General features: G+C 38.3%; 1 protein-coding gene across 1 annotated transcript; it reads right to left on the bottom strand.

Moving 5' to 3' along the window:
• Positions 1-17,576: 17,576 nt before the first annotated feature.
• On the bottom strand, positions 17,577-20,228 carry LOC129776542 (phospholipase A2 group XV-like). The gene is made up of 5 exons (XM_055782251.1): positions 19,882-20,228; positions 18,728-19,102; positions 18,271-18,670; positions 18,089-18,211; positions 17,577-18,022 (listed from the first exon to the last, which is right to left on the bottom strand). The coding sequence occupies exons 1-5, from the start codon at positions 20,036-20,038 to the stop codon at positions 17,800-17,802; spliced, it is 1,278 nt and encodes a 425-aa protein (XP_055638226.1). The 5' UTR covers positions 20,039-20,228; the 3' UTR covers positions 17,577-17,799.
• Positions 20,229-20,945: the final 717 nt, after the last annotated feature.

The following is a 20,945-nucleotide window of genomic DNA, read 5'->3' as shown; positions in this document are numbered from 1 at the left end:
AATAATCTGTCAGTTCCTCTGGGAATTTAAAAATACATTCATGTGAAAGAGTTTATTTGAATGTTTTCTATCCATGTAATACTTATGACAGACATACAGCTGTACTTGCGTTGTACTTCGAAAATTGTATGTCTGTCACCATGTACAGCGCTAGAACCATGCAAGCAACTCGGTACAATCGCTGTACCTGTACCGCTGTACATGGCTACAGTTGTACTGTGCGCAGCGCCATAGACGGTTAGTGGTGGGTAGCATGAACAAGCAGAATCAAATCACTTGATAAACGTTCTTTTCATTGACTTTATTTTAAGTTAATAACTCAGATTGGAAACTTTTTTGTTGTGTTGGATAGTTTAGACACTAAATAAAAACCTTTTTCATTGAAATATGTGGTGAAAATTGGAAAAATATCTGATTGTCAGTTTGACATACGGTACAATGTACAACCAAAGTATGTCTGTCATGGTACGATGGTACCTGTACAACGCTGTACACGTACAACGCAATTACAGATGTATGTCTGTCCCTGGTATAGCACTATGACCAAATACATTTAGTTTTGTGATTTTTCAATTAATCGCAATTAACAGGATAGCTTTTGAAGATTATTCTTCCCCATCAGTAGGATATTTTCGTATCCAATATTGGATGCATAAAACCTTGTACCTCCAACGTAACGCTCTCGTTTTCGAAGTCCCCTAAATATTCATTTATTCATTCATTCAGAATGGATTCAGATTCAACTTCAAACAAAGGATCACTGAATCAACGATAGTCCTACGTCACCATTGCGGTTATACCATAGATATAACCCACTTTCTGTTTTTTCGAATTGACCTTCCACCTATTGGAGGGATCGAAGCTGTTGCTTGTCATGCAAACATCAGAGGTAAAGACCTCTGTATTGTCTGCTTGTATTGGCCTCCGAGAGCTGCGGTTAGCCGCAAACAACTTGATGACATGTGCTCACTTCTTCCTGAGCCACGATTGATCTTGGGAGACTTCAACTCTCACGGAACTGCCTGGGAGGAACAGTACGACGACAATCGTTCATTGTTGATATATGACCTTTGTAACAACTTCAATATGACCGTTTTGAACACTGGGGAAACAACACGTGTGCCTAAACCTCCTGCTAACCCAAGTGCTCTTGACCTCTCGCTTTGCTCGAATTCACTATCGTTAGATTGCAAGTGGAATGTAATCCAGGACCCCAACGGTAGTGATCACTTGCCAATCAAAATTTCCATCACCATTGGGTCGAATTCTTCAGAATCTATAAACATGGCATATGACCTCACAAGACACATTGACTGGAAAAAATATTCGGACGCGATTGCTCTAGCCATCAATTCCAGAGATGGTTTACCTCCATTGGAGGAGTATAACTTCCTTTCTCGTTTGATCTATGACAGCGCGGTTCGCGCTCAAACGAAACCCATCCCAGGCTCCACTATTCGTCGAAGGCCTCCCAATCCATGGTGGGATAGCATATGTTCCAAGCTTTATGTAGAAAAATCGAATGCATTTAAAGCTTTTCGGAAACGTGGAACCCCTGAAAATTTTCAGACGTATTTGGACCTTGAAAATCAATTTAAAAACTTGATCAAAGGGAAAAAAGTGCTTATTGGCGAAATTTCGTGGGAGGTTTGTCACGAGAAACGTCAATGAAAAAATTATGGAAAGTGGCTCGAAACATGAGAAATCGCTCTTCAACGAATGAAAGCGAAGAATATTCACATCGATGGATTTTTAATTTTGCACGGAAGGTTTGTCCTGATTCCGCTCCTGTGCAAAAAATTGTTCGAGATATACCACAAGATAGGTGCGATCTTGATTCCGAGTTTTCGATGGTAGAATTCTCTCTTGCTCTCCTTTCATGTAACAATTCTGCTCCGGGATCGGATAGAATTAAGTTCAACTTGCTGAAAAACCTCCCTGATGTGGCGAAACATCGCTTGTTGAATTTATTCAATCGGTTTCTGGAGAATAATATTGTTCCAGATGATTGGAGACAAGTACGAGTTATAGCTATTCAAAAACCCGGAAAACCCGCGTCCGACTTCAATTCGTACCGCCCAATAGCAATGCTGTCTTGTATACGGAAATTGTTGGAGAAAATGATCTTGTTTCGCCTTGATCGTTGGGTTGAAACGAATGGCTTACTCTCAGATACACAATATGGGTTCCGCAGGGGCAAGGGGACGAATGATTGTCTTGCGTTGCTTTCTTCAGAAATTCAAATGGCTTACGCCGAAAAAAAACAAATGGCTTCAGTATTCTTGGACATAAAGGGGGCCTTTGATTCTGTTTCAATAGAGGTTTTGTCAGACAAATTACACTCTCGGGGTCTGCCGCCTCTATTGAATAATATGTTATATAACTTGCTTTGTGAGAAACATTTGAACTTTTCTCACGGAGATTCGGCAGTAAGTCGGGTCTCTTACATGGGCCTCCCCCAGGGCTCATGTTTAAGCCCCCTTTTGTACAACTTCTATGTAAGCGACATCGACAATTGCCTTACACAAAATTGCAGCCTAAGACAACTTGCAGATGATGGAGTGGTGTCTGTCGTAGGATCAAACGAATCCGACCTGCAAGGACCCTTACAAGATACTTTGAACAATTTTTCAACCTGGGCCATTGGGCTAGGGATCGAATTTTCCACGGAGAAAACAGAGATGGTGGTTTTTTCTAGGAAGCATAGACCAGCAAAACCAAAGCTTCAACTTTTGGGTAAACCGATCACTCATGCTATGTCATTCAAGTATCTTGGGGTCTGGTTCGACTCCAAATGTACTTGGGGGGCCCATATTAGGTATCTGAGTAAAAAATGTCAACAAAGAATAAACTTTCTCCGTACAATTACCGGCACCTGGTGGGGAGCCCATCCCGAAGATCTTATTATGTTGTATCGAACAACTATTCTCTCAGTGATGGAGTATGGCAGTTTCTGTTTTCAATCAGCTGCCAAAACACACCTCATTAAACTCGAGCGAATTCAGTATCTTTGTCTCCGTATTGCGTTGGGATGTATGCCCTCAACGCATACCATGAGTCTCGAGGTTTTGGCAGGCGTACTCCCACTAAAAGATCGCTTCAATTTATTATCTCTTCGGTTCCTCATCCGGTGTAAGGTTATGAATCCATTGGTGATCGGAAATTTTGAGCAATTGATCGAGCTAAATTTTCATTCTAGATTCATGAGTTCATATCATGAATTCACCTCTATGCAGGTTGTTCCTTCTTCGTATATTCCCAACCGTGTTTGTTTTCCTGACTACATCAATTCCTCTGTACATTTCGATCTGTTCATGAAGGAGAAAATCCATGAAAATCCAGATTATCTTAGATTGGGGTTCGTTCCTACAATCTTCAATGCAAAGTATGGGCGTGTCAATTGTGATAATATGTACTTTACTGATGGGTCCTCTATGAATGAGTCCACAGGATTTGGAGTGTTCAACGTATTTTTTAGCACCTCACACAGTCTTCAGAATCCTTGCTCGGTATATATTGCTGAATTGGCAGCGATATACTGGGCGCTGGACAGCGTCGCCTCACGACCTGTTGAACACTATTACATTGTAACGGATAGTCTTAGCTCTGTCGAAGCTATCCGTTCAGTGAGGCCGGAGAAGCACTCGCCGTACTTCCTTGAGAGAATAGGAAAAATTTTGAGTGCTTTATCAAGACGCTGTTATGTCATTACCTTTGTCTGGGTCCCTTCATATTGCTCAATTCCGGGTAATGAGAGGGCTGACTCATTGGCAAAGGTAGGTGCAATTGAAGGCGATATATATCAGCGTCAAATCGCCTTCAATGAATTTTATTCTTTAGTTCGCAAAAATACCATCGCTAACTGGCAACTCAAGTGGAATGAAGATGAATTGGGCCGGTGGTTTCACTCGATTATCCCTAAGGTTAGCCTCAAACCGTGGTTCAAAAGTCTGGATTTGAGTCGGGACTTTATTCGCACCTTCTCCCGACTCATGTCCAATCACTGTTCGTTAGATGCACTACTCTTCCGTTTCAATCTTGCCAGCAGCAATCTCTGCGTTTGTGGCCAAGGTTATCACGACATTGAGCACGTTGTTTGGTCGTGCGAGGTGTATCTGGTCGCCAGATCGAATTTAGAAAACTCCCTTCGGGCCCGAGGAAGACAGCCCAATGTGCCGGTGAGAGATGTGTTGGCTCGGTTAGACCTTGATTACATGTCCCATATATATGTTTTCCTTAAAGCTATAGATCTTCGTGTGTGATTGTCCCTACATCCTTATACCCTCCTTTCCTTCCTTTGCGGGTAATTCGTCCCCTTGCTATAAATAGTAGAATAAGTTGAAATGTAAATAAACTATAGATATACGAATAGATTTAAGAATTGAGTGCTCATCAACATTGTTACAATTTCCTTATATCCCATCCTTCTCCTAAAAATATGTCACCCTTCTAAACTCGAGTACACCGCGAGTAATCGGTTTTCCACCTTACTAACCATAGATGTAAGAAAATTGTTTATATATATATAGTTTTAAAAATATATTTAAGAATTCGGCTCCTTTAAACTTAAGTAACTGAGCCTGTAAAAATAAACGAATTAATAAAAAAAAAAAAAAATAATGTGTCATGCAGTTTACTTGCATTCACGAACATATAACCAAATATGAGAGGATCATTCAGATACTTGTATGAATGTCAGTAATCACTTGTGTAACATTTAGTGATTAAACTAAGAGAGGAACGAAGACTGTTGTTTGCATATTCGAGCTGTATCAAACATGGCACACTATTTTCGAAGCCTGCGTACAAGTTTGAACCGCATATATCGTCCCGTTCTATTATAGCGAAACCCACTGCACAGACAAGTGCAAAGCAATAAATGATACAAGAAAAATATGACGTAATGACATTCAGTCACCATTTGCGGAGAGCAACGAATGGGAAAAGAGATAAAACGCGAGAGTTTTTGCTTCTCACTGGAGCGGTGTTGCAAGTAAAACTATGCGGTCTATGCGAATATACATATTTCAAGGGATAGCGGCGTTAAAAATGGAAAATATAATCTGACTACCCTTCCCTTAGCCTCTATCGAGCTAAATAATAATATAGTTTGCACTCTCTGAGACTTAAAAATCAAGATCTGCTACATTAGCTGAATATGAATCTTTCACTTTGCGTAGTCCGTACGATCCTGCTGTTTCATGATGCATGGAGAGGTCGATATGCATATGTTAGAGGCAAAGAAGAAAATAAGCTTTCTGAACAAAAGCGTATATGATAGCTTTGCTTGCATGCTGGTGTGCAATGAAGTGCGAGCCGATGCAGAGTTGTCTCGTTCTCTTTTGTGTCGTGATTTGCAACACATAACAACAAAAGAATACCGCTGGGGGAAATGTTTCCTGAAAGATCATATTTGAACGAACGAAAGCGATTCTTTCAATGAGTGGATCATTTGGCAAACACTGGTTCGAAGCAATAGTGAATGAAAAAGTATCCCAACTCGGTTATTGAAGGCCTATCTTTTGTATGTATTGATTAAATTATTGATTAAACTGGTGAATGAATGAAACATATTACAAATTCAATTGCAAACAAAAAAATTTAGGTCAATTCATGCATTATGGTAGAGTACTGCCGAGATGTGCAATGCCGATTTTCCCAACTTATTGGTTTCGGAATCTGTGTTGGGAAAACACATCCCGGTTTTGAAAAAGGCAGTGAGTACAAAACTACTCGCATATATATATTTATATATGTATATATATATATATATATATATATATATATATATATATATATATATATATATATATATATATATATATATATATATATAAATATATATATATATATATATATATATATATATATATATATATATATATATATATATATATATACATATATAAATGGAGTGATGTCTGTCTGTCTTTCGGTCTTTCTGTCTTTATGTCTGTCTGATTCTTATGGACTCGGAAACTACTAAACCGATCGACATGGAAATTGGTATGCAAGGGTTTTTGGGGTCGAAGAAGGTTCTTATGATAGTTAGAGACTCCTCCCCCTCTCAAAGGTGGGGGGTTGCCATACAAATGAAACATAAATTTCTGCATTACTCGAGAATCAATCAAGCATATGAAACCAAATTTGGAATATGGAGGTTTTAGGGTGCAATAACTGAGTCTATGGTGGTTTGATATTCCTCCCCTTCTCTTAGGAGGGGGTGGTCTGCCATACGAATGAAAAACAAATTTCTGCATTACTCGAGAATTAATCAAGCAAATAAAACCAAATTAGGCATATGAAGGTTTTAGGGTGCAATGAATGATTCTATGGTGGTTAGATATTCCACCCCCCCTCTCTAAGGGGGAGCTGCCCTACATACGAAATACTAATTTCTGCATTACTCGAGAATTAATTTAGTAAATAAAACCAAATCAGGCATATGGAGGTTTTAGGGGGCACGAAACGTTTCTATGGTGAATCGACACTTCTCCTCCCTCTCTGAGGGGGGCTGCCATACAGATGAAACACAAATTTCTGCATAAATCAAAAACTAATCAAGCAAATGGAGCCGGATTTGGCATGTGAAGGTTCTAGGGGGAAGAAACGTTTCTATGGTAGATAGACACTCCTCCCTCCTCTCTAAGGGGAGGCTACCATACATACGAAACACAAATTTCTGCATTACTCGAGAATTAATCAAGCAAATGAAACATAGGACATATATTGCTGACGAAATGTACAGTGGTGCGTCCCAAACGATTTACACTGACCTGTCCGCCCCCTTTGACAAAATCAACCATGATATTACAGTGCGTAAATTGGACAAGCTTGGCTTCAGCGGCAATGTTCTACATCGGCTTACATTGTATTTGATCGGACGCTTCCTCGCGATTAAAATAGGCTGTTTTTCCGTAGAATCCCCTGCTACATCAGGAATACCTCAGGGGAGTTATCTCGGCCCTCTGATATTTCTTATCTGTTTCAATGGTGTAAATTTCGTCCTAGAGGGCCTTCATCTTTCATTTGCTGATGATATGAAAATATTTTCTATAGTATGAAAAGTAGAAGTTGAAGTTGCTGATTCATGCAAGCCGGGGATACTTCTGCACCCGTTTTTTGGCACTCCGAAAAGTGTTTTCCTAACACGGATTACAAAAGCGGGTACGAACACAACGCTTTGGCTCGGTTATCCAAGATTGCATTGAAGGATATGCTTCCATATCTTCTGCTCACTGAATTTCTACGTATACCATTTGATGATTAGGCAAAATGCTGCAATTTACTTGTAATGAAGGACATAATCTACTGCAATGCATGAATTGACCTTACATGGCATTTATTCAATCTCTTTACTCACAAAGCGAATATAATGAATTAAATTGAATTCGGAGATTGTTTCATTTAATCAAAAATTGAATCAATACAAACAAACGATTACTAACCTAACGTAGTCCCACGTCAACCTTGCGGTTATATAAAAGACATAACCCAACCATTTTTTATAATAAAACGTTTAACTTTTCAAAAAACAGGAAGTGGGTTATATCTATGGTATAACCGCAAGGGTGACGTAGGACTATCGTTGATTTAGAGATCATTTGTTTGAAGTTGAATCTGAATTCATTCTGAATAAATGAATATTTGGGGGACTTCGAAAATGAGAGCGTTACGTTGGAGGCACAAGGTTTTATGCATCCAATATTGGATACGGAAATATCCTACTGATGGGGAAGAATAATCTTCAAAAGCTATCCTGTTAATTGCGATTGATTGAAAAATCACAAAACCAAATGTATTTGGTCACAGTGTTACATGGATAGAAAACATTAAAATAAAGTTTTTCACATGAATGTAATTTTAAATTCCCAGAGGAACTGGCAGATTATTTTCAGTAACGAATAGATATTTCCACATTTTCCTCGATACTGGAAGCCCACCAGTGGTTAATGCTAATTCGATAACCATCTGTTAGTAGCACTTGATTGAAACATATTTGGTCACAGTGTTACATGGATAGAAAACATAGATTATTTTCCGGATCTTTCTCGATGCTGAATGGCATCCAAACGGAAAGAATTCCGCGCGTGTATGTGTGTGTGTGTGTGTGTGTGTAGCGGCTGCTTCGAGATCTTCCCGGGGAACCGTTTGTGGCATCACTCTCCTCCTGATGGATTCCCTTCTGGCCTAAGGCAGACAAACAGGCTCTTGGTGACACCGTTCATCCGCGCTTTCATGATAAACGAAGAGCTTCACCACAACAGCGACAACATGCTCCAATCGCTGTTCAATTTGAACTGAGTGGATTTCCGAGCGGCGCTCGCTTATATACCAATTGGTGATTTCAATAGCCTGTTTTGAAAGCAATTTTAAGACTATTGAAACAAGTTTTTGGATCAGAAAGTAACAAGTATAGAACGCGTAGACATTTTATCTTTCGAATGAAGTGTTTATCATTCCATTTCGTTCAGTTGTTTAGGAGCTATTAACGCTCAAAATCTCGGTCTCCGGCGTAACGCTTTCGTTTTCGAAACTTTGATTTTACACCCCGGTATAGAAATGAAAGACGTAGTCCTACGTCAAAAAAAAACGCTGGAAACTTATTTGTACTCCCAATATTTTATTGAAATTTTTCACTCTTTGAAATCATTGTATCTACAAACGAATGAAGACAAAAGTTACGAATCGTCCATTCTGAGAGTCGCATAGCATTTTGTACTTCTGGTACGATTTGCGATTAAGTGTTCCTCTAATTTACTCCAAACTTTGAGAAATCGGCTAAAGAAAACGGCTGAACGTATCGGTATGAAACGCTCACAGATGTTTTGGGGATACATTAGGCTAAAAATTTGCCTGAATACATTTGAACTTACCGCAGTATTTACAAAATTACAGATGATTTTATAAAACATTACAAAACGCCTGTTTTGACACTTTCGATGCGAAAGAATAATTTTTTTTTCATCAAACCAATAAATTAATTCGACGGGGACTTTACAAAACTTGAGAAAACTTCTTGAGCTACGTAACAACAGCCGTCGGCTGGCTTATTGGCGAAACTCTGTACTATTTTGGATGTTATCTCGTAATAGCAGTTACAGTCTTCATGAGCAAAATCTAAAAATGGATAAAACTTTCTCATGAACGAAATACTTTAACATTGAGGACAATGTTCTTCATTTTCACATTTTTGAAGAAAGTATGTTTAAACAATTTAGAATAAAGATGCAATGGAATGAAGCAGCAGACGGAATGTAACATAATTTTCTGACCAGCATGACGGCTGCAAAAACTAACTGAATGGGCAAAAGATTCAACAAGCAAATATTTAATGTGAGTTATTTTACAATAGAAAGGTCATGCTTTCAAATTGGCGTTCTGCTACAATCAAACTAAAAAAAAATGTTTGTGAGCTAATTAACCGCTTAAATTATATGTCCATTACGTAGTGCAACGTCAGAAGAAAACATTGTAGAATGAATCGACCCGAGTAATAAATAATCATTGGATCATCGCTATGAATTAACAAATAAAGTAGATGTTTAAGAAAACGCGCCCTAAATCTCACGCAAAAACCTAATACTGACCCGTTATGAAAGAGTGGTTTCCCGTTTATTACAAACAATTGTGATGAGCATTGTTGTTGATTGAGGCTCCTGAGAGTTGGTGATATCAAACCTTAATGTTGTGACAACACAAATTGTCAATAGATGTGATAAAAAAATTACTTTCAACAGAATCCCCATACAAGACCAACAGAGGAATTGGAATAGGGTTTTTTGAAACACTTTAACTTGGTTTGGGATGGGGATGGATCTGGCGAGGTTTTTGTTGAAAATTTTTATTCCTAGGTTCTAATTTTTTGACCTGGATAACCTACCCTAGTTTGCTGGTTTTGTCTTCGGTATTAAATCAAACCTATTTTGGTCTAGCGGGACTGTTCTGTTACGGGCGAGGACAACCGCTTGATGAAACAAAGATTCCAGCGCCCGGTCCATCTCTACCGAGGAATCCAGAAAATGATCAATGCTGATATTTCTCAGTCCAGTCCAGTTATCTCGACTGTAATTTCGTTTGGGATGACTGATAAATGATGACGTTTGGTGTATGGGAAAATCGGCATTGCAAATACAGGTACTTTACTACTCGCTTGCATTTGTGCAGATCGGAATATGTTTCCCCTACACGGACTTCTAAAACGGGGACGAATCTAAACATACAGCAAAAATCAAAAAGAGGGCCTAGGAGATTTTGCGGATTAAAACATATTTTTTCCATTTGGAAAACGTTTGCGTCTATTTATGCGGACAATCAATCGTTCCAATGAATATTTGTTCGCATAGCTAGATGTAATCACCAGGTTGCTCTGTCTGTAGCATTAGTATTTACATTTCCGATATTAGTCAAAACGTCTCCTTCGGTAGTTTTAGTTATCAGGTACAATAAAAAAATTGTAAGGGGTTGTATCTAGGACACGACCGCATATTTTCGACGTAGAACTACGCAATTACATTATGCAATCCACTTTTTTACCACTCCGAATATTATTTTAGAATATATCGAAACTTTTGTAATCTTCGTTACAAATAAATTTGATGAACGTCCTTTTACGTTTGATATTATGCTGTATTTTACATTTCCCTCTGAATATATTGCACATCTCATGTTTACGTAGTTCTCGAACCGCGAAAGTTCATTCACCCCTAGTATCTGAAATGACGATTTTCCCAGGCTTCTCGGTTTAAAAGTACGTTTTAGGGAAACATATTCAGGTCTGCACAACGACAAGCGAGTACAAAAGTACTCAACACCAAAAAATACTCCCGACTTGCATGTATTTGCAAAGCGGACTCCCCCAGGCACATTCATTTAGAAGTCCGTGTTAGGGAAACACAGCTCGGTGGGAACAAAAATACCCCCTACTCGAATGTATATTTGCGGAGCGGATTTCCACAGGTACATCGATTTTGAAGTCTGTGTTGGGGAAACCGTTAATCGGGCCAATCAAAACTTGGCAGTTAGGGCGTTTAGATAATGCTTGACATTTTACAGTTATTCAATTGTTCTTCTCATGAAAAAATAATATTTTATTTAAAAAATATATTTTATAGACGCGTAGAAATATTTCCTATCAATTGATGCAAACATCTTTCCGATCTGTTAAGAAATGTTCGAGTTATAAGCATTCGAAATACGGGTAGGGTTAACACACAAATCGGCAGAACAAATGTATGGGAAAAAAGGAAATTCTTCCAGTTTCCATGAATTTAAACCGTTTAGAGATTAGCGAATTGTAATGTAGCATATCAAACAAATCTTAGACAATTTCTGATTCGATTGGTATGCAAATCATGAGAATTCGTTCACAATGAAAATAGTTATTACCGTTAACTTTATTTCATAAAAACGTGACCTGTTTTCTGATTTGGCACCCTTCCTGAAAGACGTAGTTCTACGTCAAAAGGTTTGGAGAAAATTTAGTGAAATGTCTGGAAAAGGTGCTCTGGATTTGTTGCGAGTCTATGATAGTACTTTTTTCCTGGATACTCTGGGATATGATAAGAAAAGCAGGTGTTTGACGTGGGACTACGTCTAACCGGAATATATGGGAGGTAAAATGAAAACCTAAACACAGAATATACAGGAAAAAATGGAAGATTTCGAATGCTTACAACTCGAACATTTCTTACTGGATCGGAAAGATGTTTGCATCAATTGCATCAAACTTCAGAGGGAAATGTAAAATAAAATAATCGATAATTCTTCCGTTCACATATTTTGTTCTAGGCATAATACCAAACGTAATAGGACTGTCATTAAATTTACTTGTAACGAAGAGCATAATCTGTCACATTGCATGAATTGACGTTACATGGCATTTGTTCAATCTTTTTACTCACAAAGCAAATATATTGAATTCAATTGAATTCGGAAATTGTTCGGGAATTCAATCAAGAATTTAATCAATACAAACAAACAATTGCTAAGCTAAGGTAGTCCCACGTCAACCTTGCGGTTATATCATAGATATAACTCACTCATTTTTTTGACGTAGGATTGCGTCTTTCGGGAACATATTGGGGTACAAATTGAAAAACGAATATCGATCGCATCGTGAAAAATGTCCAATTTCAAACGCATATTGCTCAGTCAGTTCATGACGGATTGATGAGATTTTTACATCAAAACATTGCGGCACTCTATAACAATTTTTCACCTTGAATAAAATAATTTATATCATGTAATTAACTATCGAACAATTGAAAAATCTCAACCCCTATCCAAACGGTACTGATTAAAATTGACGTCATTTCTTTTTCGCCTGCTTCGCTTTTTTCGTTCTCTCGGATTTCTCATTCTCGTTCAACGCTCAGATCGGCAAACATCTGGGCTTCTAGTGTGCAGTGCTCTACAAATCAACCAACACCATACGGTGCGGCAAAGGAGAGGAAGCCATCGACAACCAACGATGGATGCAGTGCGGCAAAGGGAGCAAAGAAGAGGAAGCAGCAGAGCATCGAATTAAATCTAGTGTGCATTGCTGGTGCGCTCCTCTTCACATCAACAATTGGATGCGGCAAAGGAGGCAGAGGAGCGAAGTTCATTGCATCGCATCGTATCACACCCGCTATCCGTCGTTTAGCTCGTCGTGGTGGTGACGTCACTGACAATCAAACCCTCGCAAATCGACGCACAGAAGCCGATGGCGCCAAAGTCAAGGCAAGCATCAGCGAATCCGTAAAAGCTACCGCTCCCAAAACTAAACTGCTACATCCGACTGAAACGCAGCAGATTCCGTACAACCCATTAAACCATTCCAGTCCTTCTCAGGACTATCAATTTGTTTTGAAACAAAAGAGTTTATTTTACTGTTTTCCACTTACCACAAAAACTACATAAAACCGATCAAAAATACTGTTTATTTTTACATTTTCTACTAACAACTAACATGGGACGTATCACGTCAAAAACATACGTTTCATCAACCACCTTTTACTGGATTTGGCAAAAGAAGCGTAGGACATATGCATGCATGTATATAACGGAACGCTCCAGTCATACACAGCCCGTTAGGGACGAATGACCTTTGGGTTAAAGTCCCTTCAAAAACAAGAACGAACGATACACAGTCCGTATCAGACAAATGCATGAAGGAATTCTATAAAACAGGATTACGTCTTTCGGGAACATGTTGGGATATAAATTGAAAATCGAAAATCGAGCACATCGTGAAAATTGTCCAATTTTAAACGCATATTGCTCAGTCATTTCATGATGGATTGATGAAATTTTTGCGTCAATCGATTTCGCCACTCCAAAACAATTTTTTATATTGAAGATAATAATATATGTCATGAAACTAACCATCGAACTATTGAAAAATTTCAACCCTTATCCTAACGGAAATAACCACATCTGATTGGTCGAAATTTACGACACGTGTGGCGGGTCCCTAACAGAGACATCAAAACCAAGCTGCCTGGGGGAAATCGGCTTTGCAAATACATGATAGTAGGGGGAGCTTTTGCTCCAACCGAAATGTTGCTTCGTGGAATTGCATATCAATGACTGATCGTGTATTGTGAAAAATTTATCACAAGTGTAAGTGTAAAATAAATGATAGCAGTTGTGTTGAAAATTACTTGATATATGAAACGATTTATTTCAATTTTCATTAATAAAAACCAAGGTGTGTTCCCGCTCGAGAACGGGTCGTTTGGTCACCAAATCATTATCAAAGAGTTCAACGATGTAATGCTTCAAACATATCCAAAATCAACAGATAACCTAACGGAATCCTACGTCAACTATGCGGTCGTGTCTCGGACACAACCCTCCTGTGACTTTTTCAATCAATTGAATTTGTAAAGGCAATCTGCAAGGTTGGTAGTTTTAGCAACATGATTTACCGATATCACGATCAATCGCATAAAGATGGTAGAGTGACTTACACCAACGGTATGAGTAAATACTGAGTATGTGGAATAATTCGAGGAGTTATAATGCTAAGAACCAATATTATTTTAATTTTACTACTGATCTTGTTGTTTCATTATCTACTTGAAGATTCAAATACAGAAATATAGGTAATTATAACATTAAAAAACACAATTACTTGTGTTCGTCGCAGTGCAGTGTATTATAATACGTTATAAGACACTATCGTGACAGGCAGGTTTGGACTCTACAAATAATGTGATTCAAATGTAGATTTAGCTTATAGCACATAATACTGATAACTGTTGATTTTCGAACGATGTATGAAAGCTGTATGGAACTACGTCTGTTATGCGGACAAACAGTGATTTTTCGGCAAGGTTTTTCCAAAATTGCTCAAATGTTTTCGAACAAAAAATGTTTGTTTGCATGTTAAGCAAACGTATTACATTGCGTAGAATACATAACGACGAAAAGCCAATTTTGTTCATTTTGTCGCTTACGTCTCCTATACAAACAAGGGCAGCATATTACTTTATTGTGTTGCTCTTTGAGTATGGTTAATGAATAAATTCAACTAGAACACGAAGCCAACCTTTCCCATGATTTCATTCAGAATCCGGAATCATAAAACAGTTGTACTTCGGGTTTGGTTAAAGGTACAAAACAAGCTTTGATATAAAAAAAACAGTTAATTCATTTTTCTTTTAGAAAAAGGCGAGTGGGTTATGTCGTTGACATACCCGGAGAGACGTGGGACATTCTCATTCCTTTCCTCCACTTTTCATTCGACGGAAATATCTCGATGCTAATGATGATAGGCACCATAGCCGCCACCAGCAACTAGTTGCAAGCGGACTGGCTGTGGAGTTGTTATTGATACTAACAATTTGAACCACAGAACGGACAATGTATACATCTATTTCTCTCAATGCAGCTTATATTCCAGGCACATTGATTTTGAAGTCCGTGTTAGGGAAACACAGCTCGGTGGAAATAAAAATACCCCCTACTTGCACGTATATTTGCAAAGCGGATTCCCACAGGTACATTGATTTTGGAGTCTGTGTTGGGGAAACGGTAAGGCGGGCCAATCAAAACTTGACAGTTAGGGCGTTTAGATAACGCTTGACATTTTACAGTTATTCAACTGTTTATCTCATGGAAAATAATATTTTATCTATTGTGATAGACGCGTAGATATTTTTCTTATCAATTTGATCCCACGTCAAAAAACAGGATGTAGGTTATATCTATGGCATAACCGCAAGGGTGACGTAGGACTATCGTTGATTTAGAGATCATTTGTTTGAAGTTGAATCTAAATCCATTCTGAATGAATGAATAAATGAATATTTGGGGGACTTCGAAAACGAGAGCGTTACGTTGGAGGCACAAGGTTTTATGCATCCAATATTGGATACAAAAAACCTTGTTCTGAAGAATAATCTTCAGAAGCTTTTCTTGCTAACTGCACTTGAGTGACAAATCACAAAACCTAATGTATGTGGTCGCAGTATTATATGGATAGAAAACAAAACATTAAAATAAACTCTTTCGCTTGAATGTAATTTTCAATTCCAAGGTGAACTGGCAGATTATTTTGCAGCAACGATGACATCTTTCCGAATACTTCTCGATTCTTCTCGAAGTGCACTTAATGTTAATGCTAATTCGATAACCACCTGTTGATTGCACTTGATTGAAAAATCACAAAACCAATTGTATTTGGTCGCAGCATTATATGAATAGAAAACATTAAAATAAACTCTTTCGCTTGAATGTAGTTTTCAATTCCAAGGGGAACTGGCAGATTATTTTTCAGTAACGATCACTTCTTTCCAAGTTTCTTCTCGATAACCAGCAAACGAAAAGAGTTGCGCTTATTATACTTGATTGAAAAAATACAAAATCAAATGTATTTGGTCGCTGTGTTATATGGTTAGAAAACATTAAAATAAACCCTTTCGCATGAATGTATTTTTCAATTCCCAGGGGAACTGGCAGATTATTTTTCAGCAACGAGAAGATTTTTCCAGATTTTCCTCGATACTCGAAGCCTACCAGTGGTTAATGCTATCTCGATAACCACCTGTTAATAGCACTTGATTGAAAAATGTTTGGTCACAGTGTTACATGGATAGAAAACATTAAAATAAACCCTTTCGCATGAATGTGTTTTTCAATTTCCAGGGGAACTGGCAGATTATTTTTCAGCAACGATAACATCTTTCCGAATACTTCTCGATTCTTCTCGAAGTGCACTTAATGTTAATGCTAACTCGATAACCACCTGTTGACCAGCAAACGAAAAGAGTTGCTGATTGAAAAATTACAAAATCAAATGTATTTGGTCGCTGTGTTATATGGTTAAAAAACATTAAAATAAACCCTTTCGCATGAATGTATTTTTCAATTTCCAGGGGAACTGGCAGATTATTTTTCAGCAACGATTAGATCTTTCCGAAATTTTCTCGATGCTGAATGGCATCCAAACGAAGAGTTCCGCGCGTGTATGTGTGTGTGTGTGTGGCGGCTGCTCCGATGTCTTCCCGGGGAACCGTTTGTGACATCACTCTCCTCCTGATGGATTCCCTTCTGGCCTAAGGTGCACAAACAGGCTCTTGGTGACAGCGTTCATCCGCGCTTTCATGATAAACGGAGAGCTTCACCACAACAGCGACAACATGCTCCAATCGTTGTTCAATTATAACTGAGTGGATTTCCGAGCGGCGCTCGCTTATATACCGATTGGCGATTTCAATAGCCTGTTTTGAAAGCAATTTTAAGGCTATTGAAGCAAGTTTTTGGATGTAAAAGTAACAAGTATATAAAGCGTAGACATTTTATCTTTCGAATGAAGTGTTTATTATACCATTTCGTTCAGTTGTTTAGGGGCTATTAACACTCAAAATCTCGGTCTCCGGCGTAACGCTTTCGTTTTCGAAACTTTGATTTTACACCCCGGTATAGAAATAAAAGACGAAGTCCTACGTCATAAATAGTTTAAAATTTTTTCCTTTGGACTTTGAAAATGTGTACGTTCTATCGAGGATACGTTATACCGAATTCCCCTGTATATATATAATAGTAAAATAGGGCTAACGAGCAAAATTGTTTTAACTTGTTGCATTCCAACGAATTTAAACAGAAAAGTCTGCCGGTGCTCTGAAATGCGGGTTTGTTACATAAAAATGACTCCCAAATTAATGTCGGACATTTTTAGCAGCCCAAAAAAATTAGAGTATGACCAGATACCTTTAGAAGTTTTTAGTTAAGCATAAAAATATTGAAATAATATTCCAAGTGCAGCGAAAAAAATATGTTTCGCAAGTGCCAATATAGTTGTAACGAGCTTATAAAGAGTTGAAGCAATGAAAACACGATTAAGGTATAATTTGCATAATATCATTCAGTAGTGTAACGTGTATTTCTCCTGCATATTCTCTCGTGCCTCTCATGGCATCCATTTTATTTTCACTCTGTATCTAAACTTCGAGCAATAAAGACGTGAAGGAATGAAGGAAGCAGAAATAATGCCACTACCAAATTGTCATCGTTTAAACACCTTTCCGATATTTTTCAGCATTGGATGGAACATTCGTGTCTCCAATCCGACTCAATTTGAACCACAATTTGCAAGAGAGGATTTCATTTATTATCATTTAACTATCATTTACCGCGAACAATTTTTTACGTTGCTAGATGTTTCTATAATTGAAAACTTTCTACGGAAAAAATAAGATAGTCTCATAGAGCCAATCAACGTTCTACCGATCATTAGTCTCATACTCTCGTCAGGTAACGCAGGTGATGCATGCTTCACAACTAATTTCATATCTCTGCTCAAACATCAGCCTAATCATGCACCAGTACCTTAACAATACTATCCAACACATTCAAATTCGCCAAAATAGCCATGTGATCTGTACCCTGGAACTCTTGCACAAAAATCGGTTGCTTCTGCTTTGCACTCCAGTGTTTGCAAGCCTCCAGTGAACGCTTGTTAACCGTACCGTCACCGTCACCATTCACCAATGTTGGTTTCCCCGTCAAATCGTACGATTTTTCGTAGTTGAGCCTGATAGAAAAGAAATGGTTTTGACAATAATTTTATTTTCAGTGAACGGAACGAAGCTTGACTTACATCTCGACTGTGGGAGTTCCGACTCCATACAAACAGTGCAACTCGACTCCAGGAGCCGTAAAATTGAGCGAATACGGAATGGTATCTTTTCTCATTTCCCAACCATCCATAAAATTGATGTCTCTGTGGTAGAAAGTTTGTTCAAAATTCAGCTCATGAAAACTAGTTATCGATCATCTTACTTGAAGAAATCCTCCATCTGTTCCAAAGTGTAAGATCTGGACAGTGTTTGAACCATCACTTCATTGGGTTTCCACAGCAGAGGATTTGGCATGAGCCAAGCCAAGGAAGGGTTGGTAATCTGCTCTGTTCGAAGTACTTTCCCGCTAAGTGCGAACGCTCCTAGATCATCTCCAATAGCATAACATTTTATGGCTTTAACGCTTCCACCCCATGCACCGGCCAGGGAAATAACTCGTCGGATGTGTTTGTCTTTCCATTGCTGACTTTGCATTTGCAGGAAGAGAAGCGTCATAGGAGCTCCCATGCTATGCACAATGAACGTTATTGGAACGTCACCATTCAAAGTGTATGTCTCCTCGACTAAATGTTTAACTTTGATAAACCAGTCCTTGTTTTCATCTACGAGATAAATATCGTTGATTAGTCAGAAACGTTTATCGAAGCGGAAAATCTTACTCGGCGCTTTTCGGAAATCATAAGGGGCTCCTCGAATCGAAACGTCCCGCTTGTATCCGTTCAGGACGAGCGAGTTGGCGATGTTTACAAAATATGCCCCAACACTGGCGTGAGATGGGTCGATCCACTCCACTGTCTCAGACGAGCCGAAACCGGGAATTCGGGTCTCAACGCCGGGTGCATTTTGCGTCTTACGTGTAACATTGTTGTACACCAATCGTATGTTGTCTATCCAGCAATCGATAACGAATGGCACAAGTAACTCCTTGTTGAGCCACAGATTGAAGTATGTACTAGTTGTTTTCTGACAATAAAAGTGAACTGTATCAGGCTTGTTGATAATCGCATCCATTTGGCTTCCGCCATCTCCAGGAACTGAAACAATAGCGTATATGATATAGAATTTAGCATTCGTTACATACAAAAGGTCAAACAATACAGTAACGCTGTTTAACATATAGCACATTTTTTGAATAAATAAACTCGCATATCAAATATTGGACAAAGATGAATCATGCAGGCATAATAATAAGGAGGTCAATCGCAAACATTCAAGCGTACTTATACTACAGCGATTAACGTAAATCTTCTTCTTCTTCTTCAATGGCATTAACGTTCCTAGAGGAACTTCACTGTCTCAACGTAGTATTACTTGCGTCATTTTTATTAGTACTTAGTTGAGATTTCTATGCCAAATAACATGCCTTGAATGCATTCTGAGTGGCAAGCTCTAGAATACGCGTGATCACAGTGCAAGTCGGAGGAAATTTCTTTGACGAAAAATTCCCCCGACCAGAACGGGAATCGAACCCGAACACCCGGCATGTTAGTTATTACGCTAACCACTCGGCCACGGGAGCACAACGATTAACGTAAATATTGCCCTGAATGAAATATCGTCAGCATTTCCTTAATCTACAATAAACAGCACTTATCATTTTGGTTTGTCTCGTATGTTCTCGTTCTCGAATAATTTTTGATTAGCTCAGTTTAAATTATTTGTGCGCATTAAATAAGCAAGTTAATGAGAAAAGACAATACATATACTAAACATCCGATGAATCATAGACTACGGTAATTATATTCAATTGCTATTGATTACTTCGCTTTTTACCATGCTCTAAATTTTAAAAAATCAACAAAAATCAACCCACCAAAGATAACGGGCGAAATCTTTCGTTCATACGTTGAGTCGCGATTTCGTCCCAGTTTACTCTTGAGGTCCTTGATAAATTTGAGTCCTTGTCCAAAAAGTGTTCCATGAACGGAGTAAAATAACATAAATAACAAAAACACGAAAACGTATCTCATTTTAATCTGCCCGGATCCGAACGAAAGCCAAATCGAAAGAACTAATGTAAATAGAACATTCACGTCCAAATCGAGAACAAGACAAACGCAAACTGATTATTGATTGAGTGTCGTAAGAATTCAGTCTCTAGTACAATTCGCTTTATCAGCTGAGCGGTGAATGAAAAAAAAACAGAACATAAGCAAGGGGATCTGCCGACAAACAACAACAATCGGCATTATTGACGTTTGCAGAACAAACAGCTGCTTCGAACTGTCATCTTGATTGATTTACAACGATTGTTGTTCATCGATCGATATAATAAGAATAAGGCTGTGAGACATTGTAAGGGAAAATTGCTCGATGGTGAAAATTTATACAATTTCGAATTAACACAGATCGATTCTCAACCATTTAAAGTTCAAATTTATAACAAGTTGAAAGAAACAATATTTTCCACAAATATAAAAAAATGGCGTAGAAAATACAGACATTTCATTGCCAATTAGCCATTGGTTTTTATTTTGCACTAAGAAATGCAAAAGTATTTCCTAACAAAACACCCCAACAGTTTTCTTAGCCGTTTTGTGTGATAAAGCATTATCGAGACGCAATCCCCTCGATTCTTCGCGGCGAGTGACGTGAGATGGCTTATGTCACAGTATCTCCGAAGGTGGATGACGTGACTAAAGATTGTCGTGAGATGAGATTTGAGGTCGTGTCCTGATATGTATTATGCAATTCCCATCGAGCGATCCCAATATCGATCACTAATCGATTGATTCTGATCTAACCGATGCTGATGCTCGAATGTCGAATAATTAGAATGCTTTTGAAATGAGAGATGCAGCAAGCAATCCATAAAGCGCACCTTACACAGTCAATATTATTGTCAATGTGATTAAATTTGAGACCAAATGACAACTG

The sequence above is a fragment of the Toxorhynchites rutilus genome, chromosome 3 (genome assembly GCF_029784135.1).
Source record: "Toxorhynchites rutilus septentrionalis strain SRP chromosome 3, ASM2978413v1, whole genome shotgun sequence".
Classification (NCBI taxonomy): domain Eukaryota; kingdom Metazoa; phylum Arthropoda; class Insecta; order Diptera; family Culicidae; genus Toxorhynchites; species Toxorhynchites rutilus.
This window is presented reverse-complemented; position numbering and strand designations above follow the sequence as displayed.

Excerpts from the sequence above, each read along its gene's own strand:
- LOC129776542 (XM_055782251.1), bottom strand. The coding sequence starts at position 20,038 with ATGAGATACGTTTTCGTGTTTTTGTTATTTATGTTATTTTACTCCGTT. Across the intron at positions 19,103-19,881 it reads GATTTCGCCCGTTATCTTTG|TTCCTGGAGATGGCGGAAGC; the intron begins GTGGGTTGATTT and ends CTATTGTTTCAG. Across the intron at positions 18,212-18,270 it reads CAGATGGAGGATTTCTTCAA|AGACATCAATTTTATGGATG; the intron begins GTAAGATGATCG and ends TTTCTACCACAG.